At 40.1% G+C, this 21392-nt stretch overlaps 1 protein-coding gene and 1 long non-coding RNA gene across 6 annotated transcripts in view; one reads left to right on the forward strand and one right to left on the reverse strand.

Annotated features, from left to right (window-relative positions):
- On the forward strand, nt 1-5288 carry LOC137476759 (uncharacterized). 2 transcript variants are annotated; one of them, XR_011000572.1, is made up of 4 exons: nt 1-1333; nt 2465-2566; nt 3281-3550; nt 5227-5288. It is a non-coding gene; the product is annotated as an uncharacterized lncRNA (long non-coding RNA). The 2 variants fall into 2 exon arrangements; XR_011000571.1 differs by having other exon boundaries at nt 2465-3550.
- LOC137476741 (sodium-dependent neutral amino acid transporter B(0)AT3-like) overlaps nt 2471-21392 on the reverse strand; it is a 25973-nt gene continuing 7051 nt past the window's right edge. The window contains exons 2-13 of one of the 4 annotated variants that reach the window (XM_068195063.1): nt 19034-19174; nt 16650-16787; nt 15467-15648; nt 14554-14664; nt 9615-9727; nt 9216-9344; nt 8452-8608; nt 6983-7187; nt 5212-5371; nt 4580-4742; nt 3279-3510; nt 2471-2592 (exon numbers count right to left, since the gene is read on the reverse strand). In XM_068195063.1, coding sequence (XP_068051164.1) covers nt 3298-3510; nt 4580-4742; nt 5212-5371; nt 6983-7187; nt 8452-8608; nt 9216-9344; nt 9615-9727; nt 14554-14664; nt 15467-15648; nt 16650-16787; nt 19034-19174 — 1712 coding nt within the window. In that variant the 3' untranslated portion in view covers nt 2471-2592; nt 3279-3297. Of the gene's footprint in view, nt 3511-4579; nt 4814-5211; nt 5372-6982; nt 7188-8451; nt 8609-9215; nt 9345-9614; nt 9728-14553; nt 14665-15466; nt 15649-16649; nt 16788-19033; nt 19175-20579; nt 20724-21392 lie in introns of those variants that run through there. The other 3 variants (XM_068195073.1, XM_068195054.1, XM_068195082.1) reach the window with 3 other exon arrangements.

Below are 21392 nucleotides of genomic sequence, written 5' to 3' on the forward strand. Positions count from 1 at the left end.
CTGCGAAGTGGCACTCTTAAAATACATTTTTAAAAAGTCACAGAGCAATTGTTCCTACTAGAGATGAAGACCAAGACTTCTGCTCTCCAGCCAGCAGCTCAAACATTTAAATGCACCCCCATGCCCCTCAGTGGTCTGAGTGATACTGGATTAGGGAGCACAATCAGGGACAACATTGCATAAAAGAGGCCTGGCAGTGCAGAAAGCCTTATTTTATGGGATCATGTGGCAAGAAGAGACAGCAAGATGCTCCAACATGAAGAAAGGAGGGAATGTAAACTTTGCCAATGGCTTGGATTAGCCTATCTTTCTCTGTGAGAATATAAACTTATGATGTGGTCTCAGCTGAAGGTGTTACTTTATAAAAATGAATACAGGGTAATGCTTGCAATTCTCCAAGCTGATGTTTGCCTTTCCCAGCAATTACCGGCTGAGTCATCAGTTCTAAAGAGTAGCTGTTTGTAAACAGATACAAATACAGTGTAGAAATCACAAGAAAATATTATTTCATTAAAAATATCCTTCCCCCAAAAAGGCAGGTGAAAGTAAAGTGAAACTGTTAAGTGTTTTAGCAAGTGGAGAATTTAGAGATTTGAAGAAGAACTGGCAGTCTGTACTGGAAACATGAAGTTGCTGCTGTGGCTTATGATAATTGGAAAGAAAATACTATGAGTATATGTGTGAGGAATAGATTAACCATGGCAGGGACATACAATTTGTGGTCTAAAAATAGCTGTTTATAATGTTGGGAAGGTAGAGATATTCCATAAAGCTATTCTGGCACAGAACTATTCTAAAAGAAATAGTATGATCCATTGTGGTGGTAAAATATAGTCTACTTAATTGGTAGCAAGGCAGTGCATTAAACAGCAACTGCTGATGGGAAATATTTAGGTAGAGTGAACAACTTGAATCTAGAAATATTAAAGGAATTACCTGAGGAGCATTCTGAATCTGTAATGTGGATTTTCAACAATCATTACACAGCTGGGAAAATTTCAAAATCTTTGAGATCTGCAGTGAAGGTTAAGGTCTCAGTATTTAAGAGAAGGTAAGTAGGGGGATGGAGAGCTAAACCACTGAATGTAACTCCCTGTGCTGCAAGTGTTGCAAACCGCTCAGGAAGCTGAACTTGCTGGAGGGTTTTAAATGGGGAAGGGGAGAAATAGGGCTTGACATTTGTTTTTAGTGTGTCTACAGAGCTATGAGGAAGGAATTTGATAGATGCCTCTCTAGGGTAGATCACAGTGTCTTGGATGCATCCATCAAACAAGTCCTTCTCTCCACTGTTTCCTTTTGGGAAGGAAGCAAGGACTGGGAATCTCAGGTTGAGGTAGGTGTCAAATTTCACAATGCAGGAAACTGCCTGTGTTCCAGAAGGATTGTGCTTTTCTTTCTGCATCTGTTTTCAGTTTATTGTATTATGTATTTATTGTATTATGTTAATTTGGATGTGTCCTTATTTATAGTGCTGTTCCACTGCTCCTTCTGAGGCTTTTTCCTTTAACAGGCGATTGATCTCCTTGTTTTAGGGCTGTGGATTCTGGTTAAGGCTGAACATCAACATGGCTGTGTTTGTGTCTTTTATTGATTTACCCCCAAAGAACCCAGGTGGTTCTTGCAGCCTAGACAATTCTAGAAGGTCTTGTCTGTTGGAACATTATGAGTTCACGGCAGGCTATTAGAGCAAAGAAGATTTGATGGAATATGGAGATAAAAGATTGGGAAAGAGTGAGCAGAAAGTGTTTGCATGCACGTGCTCCCTCAAGTAACACAGTCGAGCTATTCTGGAGGAAAATGTACTTATTTTCTTATTCTTAATGAATAAGAAGGGGAGCTTGTAGCACTAACTTTATTAGAATAAGGCTACAGTTTTGGCACGGGAATTTTGGTAGAGGTAACACTGGAAGTGCACTAGCAACAGATAAGCAGTGTTCATGCAAGGGTTGCTCAACACTTTTTTCTACATGCGTACTTGAGCTAAACAATAACTTCAGCTTGTGTTTCCCAGCCATCATTTGTAGTTACTGGAGCTGAAAATTGTCCTCCCCCAGAATCCTGTCCTGGGTTGAACTGCATGTCCGGTGATCCATCAAGTCTTCCTTCTGGTGAATGGAAGGGACAGCTCAAAAGTCAAGTCTGGATACTGTGACAGTAACTCAAGATGGATTCATAGATTTGAAAGTCTTTTAGATCTAGTTTAATTATTTTCTCAGCTTCGTTCTCTATTAATTGGATGTGTTTTTGTTTAAGAACAGACCTCTGACTACTTAAACCTGCTGCCTGTAGGATTTTAATGAACATCTAGCTATCTGTAGTCAGAAATGTGAATATAAAATATATGCTTTAGTTAGTTAAAAATTCTTATTTATGTATTTACAGCTTTATAGCCTTAATCCTTTCTCTTCCTTGACTCAATTACTCAGCCTGAAGGTGTTGTCATACTTTCTCCATATTTTTTCAGAGGCTGCTGGTTCCTCGAGTATCATGACAAGAGGAATCCTCATCTCCCAGCACTACAGAGTGGCCAGGATCTGGAGCCAAGTACAGGAAATCCTGTTTTTCAGTAAACTTTAATTTTCTTGTCATGTCCTATAAGGTTGCAGCTCATGGAAAGGCTGGTATACATCTGCATTTTTGTTATGCTATTCAGCTATTGTGTTCAGTATGAGAAATAAAGGGGGGAAAAATGGGGACTTTTTTTTTTTTACAGTATTTTCTACTAGAATAAATTCTGGAATCTGCTAAGATAAGATATTTGTGCAGAATTAAGTGCTGAATTTTACTTAACATTCTTTTTATCTGCTGATGCTTTATCTTTGCTCCTTGCAATGCTTGAGAATATGAAATAATCACAAAATGACTGCTGTTTAAGTGTATATAGGGATTTATAAAAATTAGAGTGTAGTGGAAAAGATCAGTCCTTATCTTAGAGGGCTCCCACTTTGCATCTCCTGGAGCAGGGGGATAGGGCAGTGAATGAAACTGTAGGTGCTTGTGTTCCAATTTATGTTGCTGATCCTTTGGAACAGACCAGTTTTTTAAAAGTGAAGAAAGACAGAAGCCAGCAACAATACTTAATAGGCTTTCCAACTTCAAATTCTGGCTGGAGAGATACATGAAGCTGTGAAATTGGTTGAAATTTAGGGAAACACAACAGCATTGTTTACAGAGTGTAGTGATTGCTGTAAGCATAGGAACTGTGTATACCAGGTCAGTTGGATGATACTAAATGACAGCTAATAATGTGTAACAAAGGCTGTCTTATTTTTGCTTACAGACAGGTACAATAGATATTTATTCTTTTGGATGAGAAAGGTTGCTGTTAGCCCCCTGACAGGAGAAAACTTCTGGTGGTACAAAGCTTGGGTTCTTGCTTCTGCGCTTTTGTTTGACCAGGTGGAAAAGGGCTACCAGAGGTACGCACACACAAGGAAGGGCAGCCAACAGCACGCAAATGGCCTGTACCCAAGGTGGATAAACTTTCTCTTCTTTCATGGGAAAACCTTCCTGTGGAAATAAAAAAGCAAGCAAAAGAAATAATTCATAGGTACACTTAGATTTTGCTATGACTTCTATTTTTGTTTTCTTTCACTGTTTTCATAAGGATAGCAAGTCCTACTCTGTCTACAGTAGCAGTCAGTTGCTGTGTCCTCTGCAAACCCTTCTTGTGGGTCTATAGACAGCTCTAAATGCTGTACGCTTTCAAAGATGTATAGCTGGAATAGTGACACATTCCTAGGGATATGGGGATTGCCCAAAGTGTTATCAAATCTTCACCCTCTCTTGGTTAAACTATGTTCATTCTTGTTGTACTCAAAGCTTAACTGGTTTCAATAATTACTGAGCATGTTCTTTGTCAGATAGGGAAGATGTGTATCAGGGATTTTGAGGGAATGATGATAAAACAATTTCTGCAAGTCTGTGGCTATGAATTTTGAGATGATAGACATTTGATGGCATTTGAGGGAGACACTGCTCCTGTGTAATCCTCATATAGTTTAAGAACAGAATTGATCTTCAAACCCCTACACAAGGGTGTATTTGAGAGGGGTCAAAGAAACTGCAATTAATGTGAGACAGTGACATCAAGATCAAATGTTCTCAGCATGGACATGTCTTTGTTGCTGAATTAACCAACACTGTACTCAGACCACTGTCTGCCTGTCTAAAGTACACATTCATATATTCACCAGAGCCCCAGTGATATTGGAAGTTCTCACTGAGAAATGCCTTCATCCCTAACACCTGTTACGCAGCTCTAAAGCTCTGCTCAGGCATTTGTTCTACCTCTGAACCCCCTGTGGGTATGGAATGTCTGTAATGTTTCACTACAACACTTCTGAGCATTACACACATCTGTAAGAGATACGGAGCACAGAATAAGCAGGACACCTCAAGAGGAGACATGTTTTAGTATGTGTAACCTCTTTGCACACTGGAGCCTTCTCATTCTGAGCACTACATCACTTCAGGCTATTTTCAATGGTCAGCAGTAGATAATGATATTAAAGGATCTGGAAAGGGAAGAAAATAGAGAATTCTTCCTTAAAAGTTCTAAAAATATTTGAGCACATACATATTTAGGGTTCCAGGCTGTGTAACTTGGGGGCTTCTGCATCTGAAGAGTAACAAAGGCCATGAAGACAATTAGCAGGAGCAGAGGGCTAATAAACCTCCATGTGATCTGCCAGAAGAGATTGAGTTTTCGTCCAGTCATCCATTCCACATCTTCACTGAACCTTGTAAAAGAAGGCATGTTTATGATGACGTCAGATCTAGAGTGGTAACACTTTCCCTTTTTTATAGCTTCCTGTAAGTTGGAAATACAGAGTACTGCACTGTAAATCTTTTCTATTCCACACCATTCTTTAATAACTCACTACTTACTTGAGTAAATAATAATATCATTCAAGTAGGTCTTTATTGAGCCATACTAGAGATTAATGACCAATTTACATTGTCAGTTTAATTACCTGAGCACCTAGTGTAAGGTTTCTAAGCATAAATAAATTATTATATTGCAGCAGTTCTGTAAACTATTCAGATATTTAAAATAAAAAGACAAAATTGCTAAGGCAACAAACATAGCATGCTAGGAAGACATCTCAGTTATTAGCACCAAATCAAATCAAGTCAGGGTCAAAGTTACTGCAACCTGAGCTGCATTTATGTCTTACAAGAAAAAAATTCTATCTCTTTCCAACATACCTTTTAATTTTATAGATGTACACAACTCCAATCACTTCAAAGAAAGCAATGACTAGAAGAGGTACTGAACCTGCATATCTGTCAAAAATGTCAATCCAGTAACTCCCTGAACGCAGTGTAAAACACAGAGCAATGAGGAAGCTAATTAGACATATTATACCTGAAGAAAAAAGGATATCTTTGTTACTGGAGTAGTGAACTTGGCAGGTTTATTTTTGTTCTAAATTGCTTTGTTCTTATTCTAATAATTTTTATTCTCTCCCTCTCTATGGAGTTACAACAAGCTGTTTTCTCATTAGGAAAGCTAATACCACTTCCCAAACTCAATTTTCCCCTGTGTGTTGGCCAAGAACACTACTGTTGCAGGAGGAATACATTCATCTAACTCAGAGCATAATTCAGTTGTTCATACTTCCTTCCATCAGACAGCCTGGGCTGTGCTGTGACCCAGTGTTAATTTTTGAGTGCTGTAGTGAGTTTCAAGTCCCTCATTTCCATGTAGCCATAGGCTTAAACCGCAGGCAGGTAATTACAGTTAGGCAAGTGTGACACTTCCACCTTGGAAGTGTAAGGACTCCCTGGGTTTCTGCCCCTGTTTCCTTAAAGAGCCCAGAGTCACAAATATGTGTGTCCCTTATGTTCCAGCATGTATCATTTGGGTTCCAGCACACTTCTGTACAGCCAGTTCCCCTTTAGCCAAATTTCAGATTTGGGGTAATTGAGAGAAAAAGTAGGAAGGAAAGGAGGGAATAAAGGTATTGATGGACACAGACACAGGCTACAAATCGGTTTATACGTGTTTCTAATGTGTTGCTAATTGCTTCTAACCCTGAGACGGCATTTGGTTCAATTCCATAAAATGTTGGCTCCAGACTTTTTTTTTTTTAGTTCATAATTGGCAAATCATTTTAAAAATAATATTGTTAACTCATCAAGTTGGGAATAAATTTGTTTCTACATGAAGAATTGTAAAATTAGGGATACTATTTAGATGCCACAGGAAGATTCTACAAAAGGCATGACAGCAACATTTCCCATAAGAATTTAAAAGGGCACATTGCAGAAATATAAATCCATTACTTGTAACTGCCATAGATTTTTCTGGACCAGTTTCATAGTAGGATCTCTCAGACTCTCATAGAGTCTGGTTCTTAAAGAGCAGGTTTTGTTCAATACACGTGGCTGGTTGAAAAGATTCCAGTTCTGGTGCCAGAACAGGATCACACACCTTCATTCCTCGTTTTTCAAGTGGTAATTTTCTACTCTGACATATTCACAGTAAATGTGAATCTCTAGCAGCATAGACCTGGGTGAAATAGGGGTGGATGTCCTCTCTTACAGTAGTAAGTTCAAGTGCAGGTGGTTATGGCAGACCAGCTGATGTCACTGGGTACCTTAAAGTGATTTGTATCAGTGCCAAAGGCTTAAGGGAAGGTAAGGCTCTTTCTGATGACTGAAACAGCTCAGAGTGGACTGGACTCCAAGAATAGCAATTTAACAAGCTTTCTCAGACTGGAACAGCTGAACTTGCAAACTCAGAAAAGAACTGGCAAAGGCAATATAATATTGTCACATGACAGCTACTGCCATAACTGCTACCTCATCTCTCGGCTTATCTTCTGTAAACACAATCCACTGTCCTTACTTGCACTGTGACATTCAGCTAAATTATTACTACTAATTATTAATTCCTCTGTGATATTAATTAAGGAGTTCGTAGTTTGTGCATCTATAAGGAAGTCACCTTCTTTGAACAAAGCAAATACCTTACCAGATAATAGCTCTTTAGGTGCTGATTTAGGTATAATTTGAAGCTCTAGAAGAGGAGTGAAGACACCCTCAATGTTTCCAAACATCGAAGAAAGGCCCAAGCTGAACAACATTATGAAAAACAGGATGGCCCAGGCTTGGGAGCCTGGCATGAGGATGATAGCCTGAGTGAAAACGATGAAAGCCAAGCCAGTTCCTGAGACACTCTGCAGAATTCACAAACAGATCAAAATACACATTACAATGTCATTTCTCATGCATAAAGTAAATATAACAATGCTGTCCTTTCCTGTAGTCAAGGTTGCTGGTCACCCTGTGGCCTCTGTGGCAGCCAGCAGTTGAGGAAATGGGCAGTGGGGAGTTTAATTTTAAGTGTTCTAGAGATGTCTAGACAATCACAGAGCATAATATTAGCCTGCACAGAGAGATGGGTTCCGAGTAAAGCAGACTGGAGAGTTGTAATTGTAATAGAAATTGTTTTGCTAATACATCTTAAATGTGCTTTTTAAAAATCTATGATGTAGCAGCTTCTGGAAAGAAAGAGGTGTAAATAAGGATATGATCACTACTCTTAACACCAAGAGAATTGGTGAATTGTTGGTCACAAAACCCCCTATAATGGCCAAGGCAGAAAAGACTAATAGGGAAAAAGCCAATTTCAACCAAATTTCTTTTGATTTAGTCTCCCAAGGACAATATTGAAATCTAAGCATTGAAAAATGCTAATGTTGTTATAACTTTGAAGTAAAATATTTCAAACTGTAAATGAGAAATGGATGCCATCAGAAGTGAGACAAAAGAAACTGACTTGTACTAGGGCTGGAATGTTTTCCTTGGACTTCTCCATCATGGAGTGAAATAGCCTACTTTACCATTATTGCATGTTAGGCCTGTCGTGCATTAGCACACACTGACTGTGCCAACCAGGATCCCTGGAGCAAGTGAAATGAGGTAGGACAAGAAAACAGAGAAGAAACGTCTGTGTTTAGTGGTAGGGAAAATGTTATAGGAAGGTTGGAAAATAAGGAGACACTCATGATGTACTTTGGTGGTGAACAGTGTACATTGTAATGGATTTTTTGATACTTTCCTAAATACAGATTTAGGAAATTCCCATTCAGCATCCTTTTTCTATAATCTTTCATCTAGATGTATTCCCCCATTATGCTTATTTCTGTAAACCAAACTAGGACTGAATCTAGTGTCCATGATAGACTTCTGGTGGGAGCACCCTGGAAGATCAGTTTTGTGGTAATAATGTGGTTTTTTGTTTGCTATAACAGCTATACATTCAGACTATCCTACAGCAGTATTGCTAAGTCAAATGTTGAAAGATTGATTTGTTGCATGATTGTGTGTAATATATCATTGCAGGTAGAACAGAGTACATGTACTGAAAGGAAAAAGGAAGATACCAATCCTTCTACATAACTTTGTTTAAGGATTACCTGTTGAAAGCAGTTATGGTACCTGATCAAGAAATTCTTGAAGATCACAGCTTTTCAGTTTGAGTCCAGCAATTTTTTCTGGATATGATGAATTCAAAAAACTAATCCAGGATGTATAGTTCTGTCGCATGATGCTTTCTTCTGGAAGATCAAATTCATTGATGATACTGATAATGTTCCTGCCAGAGAAGCCAACATATTGAAACTTTAGTTTAAAAGCTTGCAGATGATGTGGCTGGAAATGCTATGCTGTGTATTTAGATGATACTCCAAAGATGTGTTTACTTTCTGTGCTGCTATTTACAATATAAAGGAAAATATTAATTGACAGCTTATATATAAAATAGTGGAAAATACTCAGACTATTTAATGTTGTCTCAGACAGAAACTCTGAGTACTTTATGCAGATTCAGTCTCTAAATCATTTTTATCAGGTTTCCAGACCATTTCTACTACATGTGTTTAATAAGTTAGTGAAATAAATTTCTAGTGAATTAGAAAAAGGAAGGGATTTTTACTACTAATGCTAGCCTGAGAGCAAGGTCCAAACCTTGATGGACTACTTGAAATGGATTGTTCTGTAATTTGTCTTGATTGTTACATATTATCATCCTTGACTCAGTCCCATAGTACTTTATATTTTTACATTAAACTTCTCCATACAGATGCTTTTCCTTTCTAATTAAAATAAATTCTCTAAATACATGTCTTTCAAATAACACATTATCACATTATCTATTTAGGCACTGAAACCACAGTATAACTTTGGGAACTCAGCTTTCTCACCTGTCCAAGCAGTCCCAGTATGCTGTGGTTGCTTTAAACCCCAAAACAGAAAAGACTGGGATGGAAGCGTAGAGAGATGTCATGCTGTTCACAATTGCTACTGTCACAGCATCCTTTTCACAGTCATTTCTAGAGATAGCATTCAAACAAGTGAAGTGATTAAAAAAGGCAGGTTTTCTTATCTCTGATGCAGTTATTTGTGCAAACTTTTTTTTTTTAATTTCTTCTCTCCCTCCTTCCCCTTCCCCCTTCTCTTAGAAAATCTGGTGGGCCTTTTAGAAAGACAGATACTTTCTAAGGATCCTTTAAAAATTAAGGAAAACATTTTGAAAATTTAAAGAAATTGCACAAAACGCAGCAAGAATTCAGCCAGCTAATAAAGGTTGTAGTTCTACTCACTTTGTTGGATTGTAGCTTGCAAATGCAATAAGCCCTCCAAAAGCCAAAGAGAGAGAGAAGAAAATCTGTGTCGCTGCATCAAGCCATACACGGGGATTTTTCAAATTGTTCAGCTGAAATAATTGGAAGAAATGCATGTATTAGGCTTAAACTAAAATTTATTTTTCTCTTGCAGTTCTTGTAGCTCATCTGTTATTTCACTTCTGAAATTTTGAGCTGTGTTGCCATCTAAATACTATGAAAATGGGAGTAGGTACTAAACAGGTCAGTAAAATGGTGTTTTTGAGAGTATCAATGAGGCTATTTAAATGTGTGCAACAATTATAGACTATTCTTTATTGTACGCTTCATCTGTCTGATGATAAAAATGTGGTTCTAAGTGATAGACACTAGGAACACGATAGGGAAAATACTTTTTTCCTCAATTACTTTCTTTTTTATAAAAATTCACATACTTAAACTGCAGTTAAAGAATATTGTTTTCCTAAAACTATATAAACAAATACTAAACCTTCACTGTTTTAAGACGGGAAGTGATTCCGTAGCTGTCTAAATTTACTTAAAAAATAATTAAAAGAAGTGACTAAAAGCACAAGCAGGCAAGAAGAGAACAGTTATTAAGAGCAGCATCTGCTATCTGTTCTGTGAAAACAGGAATAAAAGAAGGTCAGCATAGGAAATACAAGAAAAAAGGAGAAACTGACAGTGAAATTTGAATTTTGTTGTAAGGGCAGTATGATACAGGAAGGTAAATTAAAAAGCAATGATTGGTGGATTACAGTGAACATTGAGCAGTTTTAAATAGCTCCACTAAGGAGTCTTGACATTGAAATCTATATAAAAGAAAGAGATAGAACATGAGTAATGTGTAAAATGTAAATATGATCAATTAATATTACTTTCCTGCAGAAACTAAGAAGTGGTGTGTTATACCCTACCATGTGAATTGCTCTTTGATCTATTTTCAAGGATGGAGAATAGAAGAATGTTTTGCTGAGAATATTTTAAAAGCCAGATAGTTCAAATGTAATGCTGGGACTGTGGACTATTTCACTTTGTTTTACAACAGTCTGAGTCAAATCTGCATCCCAGTCATGCAGGACAATTTGTGTGTTTTGTGTCTATGTGCCTGTGCTAGTGATCCGAGTCCATGACTGGGAACATACGCAGGAGTGAGAGGTAAGTATGTCAGAAGACCCTTCATAGCATTTTGGGTTTCTCTGAAGCTGGTCTGAGCTTGAAGAGCAAGAACAATGGGTCCACCTTGGTGTGGATGGATTCAGGCAATGCCATTACTGCAGGTGCTCTCTCCACAGGGAGGCCAGTGCTTTGACCACAGCAGAACCGTGTCACCAACACAACATAGCAAGCAGATTCGTGGAACCATTGCTGGCTGAAATGCTTCAGCAAAGGCAAACCCTTCTAGAGGTTTATTTTGAAAGATCATAGTCAAGCCCTCAAAGGCCAGAGTGCTCACTGGCAGGACCTTGTGCATGTGCTGTTGCAGTGCAGAAACTTGGCACCCACATGTCTCTGTGGCCTTCACACTTTGATTAAGTGCTGCCAAGTCAGTTGATGCTGACAGATGCGACTTCTAAAAGTCTGGCTTTCAGACTGGGAACTTTGGCAAATGAGTCTGGACATAGTTGAGACTGGTTCTAGGTGCAGTGTGTTTATTGACTCCAAAAGATACTAATGAACCCCCAAACTTGAAAAGATAATGGGCAGGCAAGCATGCCATGGCAATGTTATTATCTGGTCTTCAGCAATTTGTTGAAAGTGTTATTTTATATTTATATGGCATACAGATTTTATAAGCATATCTTTAGAAGAAAAAATGTGCTGATGCCAGAAACATGTGGATGAAGATATACAATCAGTATTAATGAATGAACATGGGAGTAAGGAGGAAAGGAAATTGTTCCCTCATGAGTGGTAAGATGTTTGGATTCTTGAATACGTGAAGCACAGACAGAAACAGAATTAAAAATTACTGGGGTCCCTGTGATGTGTAATTTTGGTGTAAAAACTGCTAATGTTTTTGTGAATAGAGGGTAGAGGGTTTGGGGCCTGTGGTGCCTATTTTTTTTTTTTTTTTTTGCATTCTCACTCCATGTTAAATAGCTGCTGAGTCCTGGGCACAGGCAACAGTTGCCCAACCAAGTTCTTGGAATTGTTCATTGCTAGAGAACCTCCAAATATTTATAATCTCTGAAGCTCTTTCAAATGTGAAAGAGGCTGGAGAAGGAGACATTTGTATTCCTTAGGTGACACAGGCGTCCCCTGAAGCTGAACCATGCAGACTGTTGCTGATGCATGATGGAATCTTGTTTCTGCTGCCTCTGGTTGTTTATTTTCCAAAAACCTTTCCAAAAGTCTGTTCCAGTTCCTTGTTCCAGTCTGTTCCAGGCTTCATCGTTGTACAATTTCTGCTTTCTCCTCAGGTGTCACTTCAGGATACTTTTTTGCTTTCTTGGCACCTTCATTTTCCAAGTAACCAAGAATTTTGAGGTGAATGAATCATCAGACTTCTCTATGTCTGAAAGTCAATGAAAAGAAGTAGTCATTATTTATTCTGAAATTTAGGGTGGAAAGTGTGTCAGATGACAAAAGCTGATTATGTATTTTTGCATGAAAATAAAAACACAGCCTCACATAATTAAAATTCTTATGTATGCTTTTATTATATGTGGTATGTATTAACAAGAACTAAAATACAAACTTGGAAAGTAAATAAACTTTAAAAATTGTGGTTTAGAAAAACAAATTTAGTTAGGTAGTTATGATGTTGAAATTGGGTAAGATGGGACTTTTTGTGCTACGTATGACTTTCACAGACTTTCACGAACAACAATGAAGTGTCACAGTTACGAGAAAATGGATGTAGCAGCTGTCACAGAGAAGCTACCATTTCTGGTGTACTGTGTACTGCAGAGTTAGAAAGAAGTTGGAAAATACTGCCTCCAATCAGGGAAGAATGTCAAGAAAGTTGATTTTATTTGTTTTAGAAGCAAGCTGAAAGAAACAGTAGGTGATTTAATTCTTACTTCATTTTGCTAAAACTTTTTCTACAAAAAGACAGGAAAAGAAGAAGAAAACAGCACATATTTGAGAAATATGTTTTACAGTTTTGTAAACTGATGTGGCCTGGGTGGGCCAAGTAAATCTCTGCCTAACAGCCCTCCTATACAACTTACTTTGAGGCATTCCCTGTGGAGAAGTGTAAAAGAAAAACCGGTGTTTGCTCACAGGGAGGGTGGGAATAGCCTAACAGCAAAGGCAATACTGGTACTGCAGTTGTGGAGTAAGGGGATGAAGAGAGAAGGGCAATGTTGAAGCTGTGTGCTTACTATGCTTTTGAAGTCCTTGAAGTGCCCATAACCCTGTGTAGCAGTTGGTAGGTTGGTTTAACAAAGCCATCTGTCTTACACTAACTTTCTGTGCAAAGGCAACACCGATAGCAGGTATCACTTACCAGGCTGTTGCATCAGCTTTTCCACATTTGTAGATAGGAACATCACTAGAACCATCTTCAGATGACTTTTCAAGGATGTCCCCAGGATCTGCTTTCTCAAACCAGGTAACCATCAGCTGCAGGCTCACTGCAGATGGATTTTCATTCTGACTTCTGTTGCCAGTGTACAAATCCATCTGGCTCTTTTACGATGATCTGCTCCTCCTCAGCACTGCAATACCTCCAGGCTTTGTAAGTACAGCAAATCTAGTTTCTTGCATTCAGTTCAGGATCATTGCAAACTAAATTCCAAAAATGCCTGAGCTCTTCCAGAGAAACCTGACAGCCTAGCTGAGACCAACTGCTAACAGGCCACGGCGTGTTTTGTTTGTGTTGTCAAAGCTGCTTTCTTCCCTAAGACATTGCACCAAGCTCTTATAGTCCTGTCTGGCCCTTCAAAAATGCAATTGAATATGCTGATCTTCTGTAAAAACCTTGTCCTTGAGCTCTGGCAGCATTTAGATGGGTGTCTGTGCTACTGGGCTTGTAGAAAGAGGGATAAAACAGTGTCTCATCTGAGCTTTCTCTTTCTTGCTCTTGTCCCTTTCCAGCCTGGCATATAAAGTATCTGTGAGCTTCTTGGCTTATGTTTTCTTTAATGTCTGTGTTCTTGTAGGAAAGGAAAGGAAAAATCCAGTGCTTCTGTGTTTAAAGCACTGCTGTGGCTGTGGAGGCCAGCGGATGCTTGAGAATGTGTCAGTGAGGGCTGCTTTTCCTCCTCTACCCCCACCAATTCATGGAGCTTTTTAGCCATGAAGGCAGACTTGTGAGGAGCCTCTAGTGGATAGCAGCCACTTAGTGGGACAGTTTGACTTTGCATTTGGGAATGCTGCCAAGGACAGTGTAGGAAAGGTGCTTCTGAAATGGTCAGCATGTGGAGGAATCTGGAACTCTTGTCCATACAAGAAGTTCAACATAAGAGAAGTTCAGAAAAATGGGAGAGGGGCTGTTTTCCAGTTCTGTCTTTTAGGAAGAGATATGGGGGAGGGGAGAAATGCTATGAAGAAACAGGGGCAGGAGAAAATTACTTTCAACTTCCCAAAAAAATCACTTTACAGTATAAATCCTCAGTTCTCTTTGTGAATTTTTAAAAAATTCAAGCTGTGGAAATTCTGTAGCAGTGGCAGGGAAATCCCATCCTTCTTGTGTACTTGTGAAGTATATCAGTTTCACTTACACATTAAAGACTGAGGCATCCATAGCATTCTTAAACTTAATTTTCCAGTATTTTCTGATAGGCTTACTACTGAACTGTTAAGTTCTTTGCTGCTTATTTTCTTGTGAAAATATATTAAAATAATTCATTCCCTTAATCTCAGAAAAAGAGCTTAGCTGAGCTCTTGGATAGACATCTAAACCAGTTGTTGTTGGAAATTGGTATGAAATCTGAGGAGGAGTAAAAGGATAGTTAATACTAATACTTACATTAGGGGTGAAGAGGTAAATCAGACCTTCAGTGGCTCCTGGTAGAGTGAGTCCTTGAATAAGGAATATAGTCAGGACCAGATATGGAAATATTGCTGTTACATAAATTGCCTAAAGTAAGGAGGTCAGAAGACAGAGAGTTACTGGCAATAAGTTGAAACAATCCTATTTAAATTATTGCAATATACAATGTTGTAGATGTCGGCGAACCCAATGGGAAGAATGATGATGTCCAACTTATTTCAGAAGGCTGAATGATTTCTTTATTATAATTATGCTATGATACATTAATATACTATATAAAAGAGGATACTAAAAACTACATGCTACTCTCTCTATCATATCTAACTCCCTCACAACTCGTGACCCTGTTCTCCAGAGTCCAGACACAGGTGGATCCGATTGGCCATCAGGCCCAAACAATCCACCGTGATCCAACCAGGCATTTGCTCTAGGTAAACAATCTCCAAACACATTCCACAAGAGAAAAACAAGGAGCAGAAATAGAAATTGTTTTCTTTTTCACTTCTCTCTGTGCACCTTTATAAAAATCCTGAGAGAGAGAGAAATGTGCTTGCCACAATACAATAATAATAATATTAGATCAGACAGCTACAGATGAATATGGCCATCTTTCACATAAGCAGGGTGTACTTTTGCAGAATATATTTGTAACAAAATGGCTCTTAAAACTGTGAGAGGGAAGGCTGGTAGAGCAGATGTGTTTGGAATGGAAAAGGAGAGAAGCATCATTTTAAGCCACTTGTACTGCGGTTCTCAATTTGTTGGACAAGGGGCACACTGAATGGTGCCAGTGTGGTAAGTGGGAAAGGCTTTCCTTGTGGTAAAAACTCGGTATCTGGAGGGCAAGATTTCAAACTGCGGGACAATCACTTCTCTACCCTTTCCATACCTTCCCTGTGGTTTCAATTCCCCGGATGGTGCAGAGATAGACAATTGCCCAGCAAGCTGCTAAGCACAAAATGAGCCACCACTGGAATGTGCCACTCTCAGCAATATCAGGTGTTATGTTCAAAGTTTTCCTGTACCAAAAATAATTTACTGTGGTGCTTTCATGGCATTCTTCATTGAATCCTGAAAAAATAAAAAGTAGCAAGTGTTAGAATAAATTGTGGGCTGCAAAATCTAATACAGAAATGGACTTTCTGCACTGTCTGTAATGTGCAGCAAGACAAACTCTCACAGGAGACTGAGACTATGAGACTTACGAGAGACCTTCACCAGAACATCACCAGCATTTTATACAGGAAATAACTTCCTAATTAGAAACAGTGTAAGGTAAAATCTAAACTAATCATAGTGAAAGCAATGAAATTTTTAGCTGTATAGCTACAAGTTTTTGGAGCCATAGCAAACTCCAGGCACCTGAGAATACATCTAAGTCCAGGCTTCCCTGGCTATGTCATGGCCCTGTGGTGGGGAAAGACCCAGGCATTGGCCTCTTTGGTTTGAGTTTCCAGCACTTCTGTGAACAGGAACTTCAGGCATCTTCATGCAGGGGGGTGGGCATTCCCCAGCCAGGCTCTGTGCCTGAAGAAAAGGGAACAGGGAATGTGGTGCACACCACAACCTGTGATGTCTATTTGTCTTCCTGCTATAGAACAGTCTTAAGGCCTCCAAAAGAAAGTTTAATTCCACTATGTTTTGCCTTTTTCTTAGCCTTTTACTCAGGTGGTATTTCTTGCTGTGCCCTGGAACTTGTTCTCTCTCATGCTCTGAGAAAAAAAGGAAGCTGAAAAATAGTTTTAAAAACCTGAGAGCATTCTTCCTTATCCTGCTTATGTGCACTGTCTCTCTTTAGTCTTAGTAAAGGTTTTGTAATGGGCAACAGAACTTCCTCTATATTTTGTTTCCCATTTTAAAGTCAAGCAAAAGGCCTCACAGACTTCCTAGCTATTGTTGTTCTGGTGAGGATGATGAATTTGAGTAAGCTAGCATGACTCAATGACTCTTGTACCTTTTTAACAGGAAATCAAACCAGGACTTGTGCACAATTCAGAGCCAAATAAAGTGTGTTTTCTTGACTGGACATCAGTCTGATGTTTTTCTAGCAGTGCTCATGGAGGTGTACTTACCTGTTCTGTTTTCATTTAGAGGACAAACACTCCAAGGAAGAGGTTCTTGGAAGGAGTTTATGAAATACCACATCACCCAAGTTAAAACAGTGTTGTAGTACAAGCTCACCAGAACCGACACCATCCATGAACCAACTCCTACAGAAAACACAAGATCTCACTTCAGAAAAGCTTTGGGAAAAGTTATCAGTCAGTCACAGCACTAGCTGTTAGAAGCTCTCATTTCCTATTTTTTCAAGATTTTCTTCTCCATCCCCCTGACCCCCTCCTGAGATTTTCCCATGAAAGATGGGCATTTGTGTCCTCATTAGCCTAACACCGGTGCACAATCCCCCAGATCACCAGCCCTGCTCCAGGAATGCTGAGACTCTCTACTTACACAGAAGGTTAGGGTTGAAATCTTTGCTCTAGCATGTAATCCATTGTTTTCTATGATACTGAACAACTGTAATAGCAGAGAGCAAAAGAGATCAAAATTTTATAGTATGCTGTAGCTGCATGAGGCCACTCTTGTCCCAGATTGTGCCCTAAATTGGGCACTGTTTTGCTCCTGTGATAAGGAGGGAATATCAACACCACAGTTTCTGTTTGCTTGCATTTTTGCAAAGGGAGTATGAACATGCCTTGTTACTGTAGGAGATGGGTTTAGCTGGAAGCACCACCTGCTTGGTAATTCTTTCTCGATGCCCTCTGGCCCTTAAATGACTTCTCTGACCTGTCAGAGCTCACCCCCAGATTGGGGTGACCCTGAAAGATGGAAAAGTCTCTCCTCCAACCCGTGCCTTCAAAGAAAGACTCAATAGTCTTCAGTCGTCCAGTCTCAAGGTAGTTTATTGTATGTTATCTAAAAGATTTCTCCCTGAGCTGCTGCGGTCCATTCAGCAGTCAGGCAAAGGCACACTCCGACACCCAGGGGGCTGGTGCCTTCTTTTATATCGTACATTACATGTTAAATGTTTATGGTTTTTCCCCAATGCCCATCACTTATATTGAACAGTGACTTTCTACTCTAAACCAAATCTGTGAGTGCCAACATCACCAAGAACATGGAGGTTAGGAAGGAGAAAGAAGGAGACAGGGCACACCCAAATCCCTCCATTTTAGAACTTCTGACCCCCATGTACAAAACTCAGACCCCTCTGTACAAGGCCTAAAACCCCCCTGTACAGCACTCAAAAATTCTTCCTTTCACTTTGTGACTACTTCTACTATAATATCTAAACTTTTGTGATTTCTTGCTCTTTCTGCAAGGTTGGTAAATTGTTCCATGGATCAGATTCAAAGCCACAGGGGTCTCCGGCTGCATGCCAGGGTCTCAAATGCTTCTGACCTGGGCCCGGAACATCCAGGAGTGTCCAAGGGACATTCTGGGTTCTGACACTTACCCACCCCTTCTCCTCTCGCACAGGCCCACAGGCAGGGCCATCAGTGCCAAGCCCATTTCAGGCACCTGCTTAAAGCAGGTCATGATCCAGCAGAGCTGGCTGAAGCATGCAGGAGTTTCCCCTTGCCCTGCAGGCACAGGGATGTTATCTCAAATACCCAGTAGATGTCAATGCCTTAACCTCTGGTGGCTATTCTGGATCACTTTTGCAGCCTAACAATGGTGGACACAGGGCACCAGATGAGTTTTTCCATATATTAAATAAATAGAAAAGAGCTGGCAGTACAGGACTGCTCATCAGTCTGATGCACAATGCCATGTGGATTGTCCCTCATGCCCAGCTGTGTAGATAAAGTCCCTTCAGTAGCCCCACCCTCTTGTGGAGGGGAGCCTTCCCATATGCTTTGGACTCATTAGGAGGTACTAGGATCCTTGATTTCCTGTCTTTCTGTCCTTCCTTACGTCTGGCTACTAATGGACAGAGAAGACTGGGTCCTGGAAGGTCTGTGAGGGAGGAGCAAGAAGCACTGTGGGCAGGCAGCTCTTTTTGAGCACCAGGGTATGGTTGGAATGGGGCAGTGTTGAGTAGCAGAGCCCATGTTCACTATGCTCCCCACAGCAAAGGTTATTAGGTTTGCATTTAGGCTCTTCAAATGATCCTAAGATGTGCCTGGAGTAACGCCTGCTGAGAGCAATACATAATTACAGAATCACAGAATGGTTTGGGTAGGAAGGGACAGTAAAGATCATTTAGTGCCGCACCCCTGCCATGGACAGGGACATTTCAACTAGACCAAGTTGCTCAGAGCCCCATCCAACATGGTCTTGAATGTTTCTAGGGATATCACCCCTAAATATCTCACCATCCTCATTACTAAATATTTCCTTTTAACAGTCATTTCTTTTTATATCCTAAAACACATCAGGCACAGGTCTGTAGGAAGTGAGTGCTGGGTGGGAGCTGTCTGCAGTTCCTTGAGCTGGGACTGAAGAGACATACCAACGCCTCCAAGGTAAGGAGAAATGGTGTTCCAGGCTCCAATGCTGCCTTTCCTCAGGAACTGCCCTAGGGCCAGCTCAAGGTGTAGCAGTGGGATTCCTTCAAAGAGAAGAGCGATGAAGTATGGTATCAGGAAAGCCCCTGAAAAGATATTTAGTGTGATTAAGCCACATGATTTTCTGCATCTCCCTGAAATTACTGGTTTATAATTAATCTGCTTTATGAACCCAACAGAGTCCTCGTAGGATGTGTTGAGAGAGGGATCATTGCTAGGGACACCTACAAGTAACATCTGTTGCTGGTAATTTTGGTAGTGAAGATGAAGGAGGGACTGGGATGTTTAGTGCTGCAGAACACTTCCCTCAGGCATTGCTACAGCCCATTATAAGTAGCCTCACTATTTCATCCATTTCCCTTTTAAGCATCTTCTTTTGTCCTCCTTCTCATAAAGCACAAGGGTTTGCCTGTCCCCTATTCCATTGGGGAGTGCATTGCCTTGTTTCATTTCTTAAGGTTCTCAGGCCTCCATCCTGCACTGCAAAAGCAGGATTATGTGCTGTATACCCCCAAGAGACCAGGTTATTTTATTCCATGAAGCTCTGCTTAGACTACAGAGCCTCTAGCTAATGAAAAACCGAAAGCAAGGCTGAAGTTGTTCTCTGAGACTTGTGAGCCATGAAACCTCATTTCTTCCCAGTTCGTTTCCTTTACATCTTTTCTGTTTTCCTTGCAACATCTCCCTTGGGCCAGAAGAAGCGTGTCCTGTCGGTTGCCTGTAGGAAGGGACCAGTCCTACCAAGAGCCTGGCTAATTCCTGCTAAGGTGTGTGCAATGCCTCACTTACCTCATCTTCCCTCAGAAGGGACATACATTTGGGTGTCCCTTCTTTTGCACAAGTGCTGATTTTCATGAGACCAGGAGTTTCATCAGTATGTTTGTACCACCTGCCCAAATGTCCAATTAAATTGAAATGGTAGAATAGATTGAAGTTTATTGCCATGACCAAAAACCACTGTGACCACAGTGTCTCTTTTCTTCACAGAGACAAAGACAGATGTCCTGCCTCAGCCACCTCCCCATCCTCCTACAAATGTAAACAGATTCTGTGTTCCTCATAGGTTTGTCAATAAACTTGTGCCTTGTTTTACCATTTCTTGTCTGCCTCCAGACCTCATATCTGGGTCTGCTCAGCTCTGCTCTTCCAGCTCTGGAAACTTTCTTAATGCTCTGCCTTTGGCCCTGAGAGAGAGGTGGGGGAATGCACAAGGATTTCTGGTCCTCACCTGGAATGGGCGCCTGGGTTCTGCAATCACTGGCTATTTAGAAAGGCTGGGTAGATAAAATCTAATCTCTTGAGCTAGTGTTGTATTGCAATAACTTTGCTACCTCTTGTTATATGCTGCAATAAATACATACAACACCCAGAGATGGTGTGTTGTTGGATGGTTTAACCTTTTATCAAATTATGCGTAGAAACAAAAATCACAAAGCTCTTCTCGGCAAAGAACTGTTCATAAACTGCTAAACTTGGAAATAAATGTCTCACCTTAAGATCTCTATTCTTGAAATGTTTTTAACTGAGAAGCAGATTTGAAAAAGGAACCTCACAGTTAATTCCCAGTATGTTAGATCCTCAGTTAGAGGTCCCTTCAAGAAGAACCCAGTAACCTCTTGCCATGCTCAGTCCTGTGGTCTGTTTCAAACCTGCTGTAGTATCCCTCTCCACAGCACATCTGAGCGTGCCAGCCCAGCCCTTCTGACAGTCTGGTGCCTTGGACTGTCTCCTGAGAAGAGCAAAATATTGAGGCAAGTGACCAGAGCACTGCAGTATGAAGTACTCTACTTCTTCATCCATCTGCCTGGCCCTCCAGCAGCTCTGAGCAGCAGCAGTCTTGCTGCAATCCATGCTGAGCCCTCGCTAGCAGAGCACTCCTTAAGAGACCAGCCTATCTCCCATATCATATCTCCTGGGAAATAACTGGGTAGTAATTAGTGCAAACTGTTATCTCTCTCCCCTTTTCTGTTTGCTAGTTGAACCACTGGCAGCAGAGCGTGTTTAGACATTCTGCTGATAAAAGCATGTTTACTTTGTTCTGGCTTGTGTCTACCTTCAGGCATATTTACAGCATGGCAAAACATAATGTCACACTTGGAAAAAAAATACTGGTTTTCCATGAGAATTATATAAAATAATCTGCTATCTGCAATTATGAAAATATGGCAAAGGAATGAGTTAACAAGAAATAGTTTATGAATCTAATTTTTCTCAAACCTAATTCAAGTAAATGGCTTGTAGTGTAATGTAAGTTTTTAGTTATTCATTCCTTTGCATTACAATATTTTTAATTAAAAAGAAAAG

Source organism: Anomalospiza imberbis, chromosome 1 (genome assembly GCF_031753505.1).
Source record: "Anomalospiza imberbis isolate Cuckoo-Finch-1a 21T00152 chromosome 1, ASM3175350v1, whole genome shotgun sequence".
Taxonomy (NCBI): Eukaryota; Metazoa; Chordata; class Aves; order Passeriformes; family Viduidae; genus Anomalospiza; species Anomalospiza imberbis.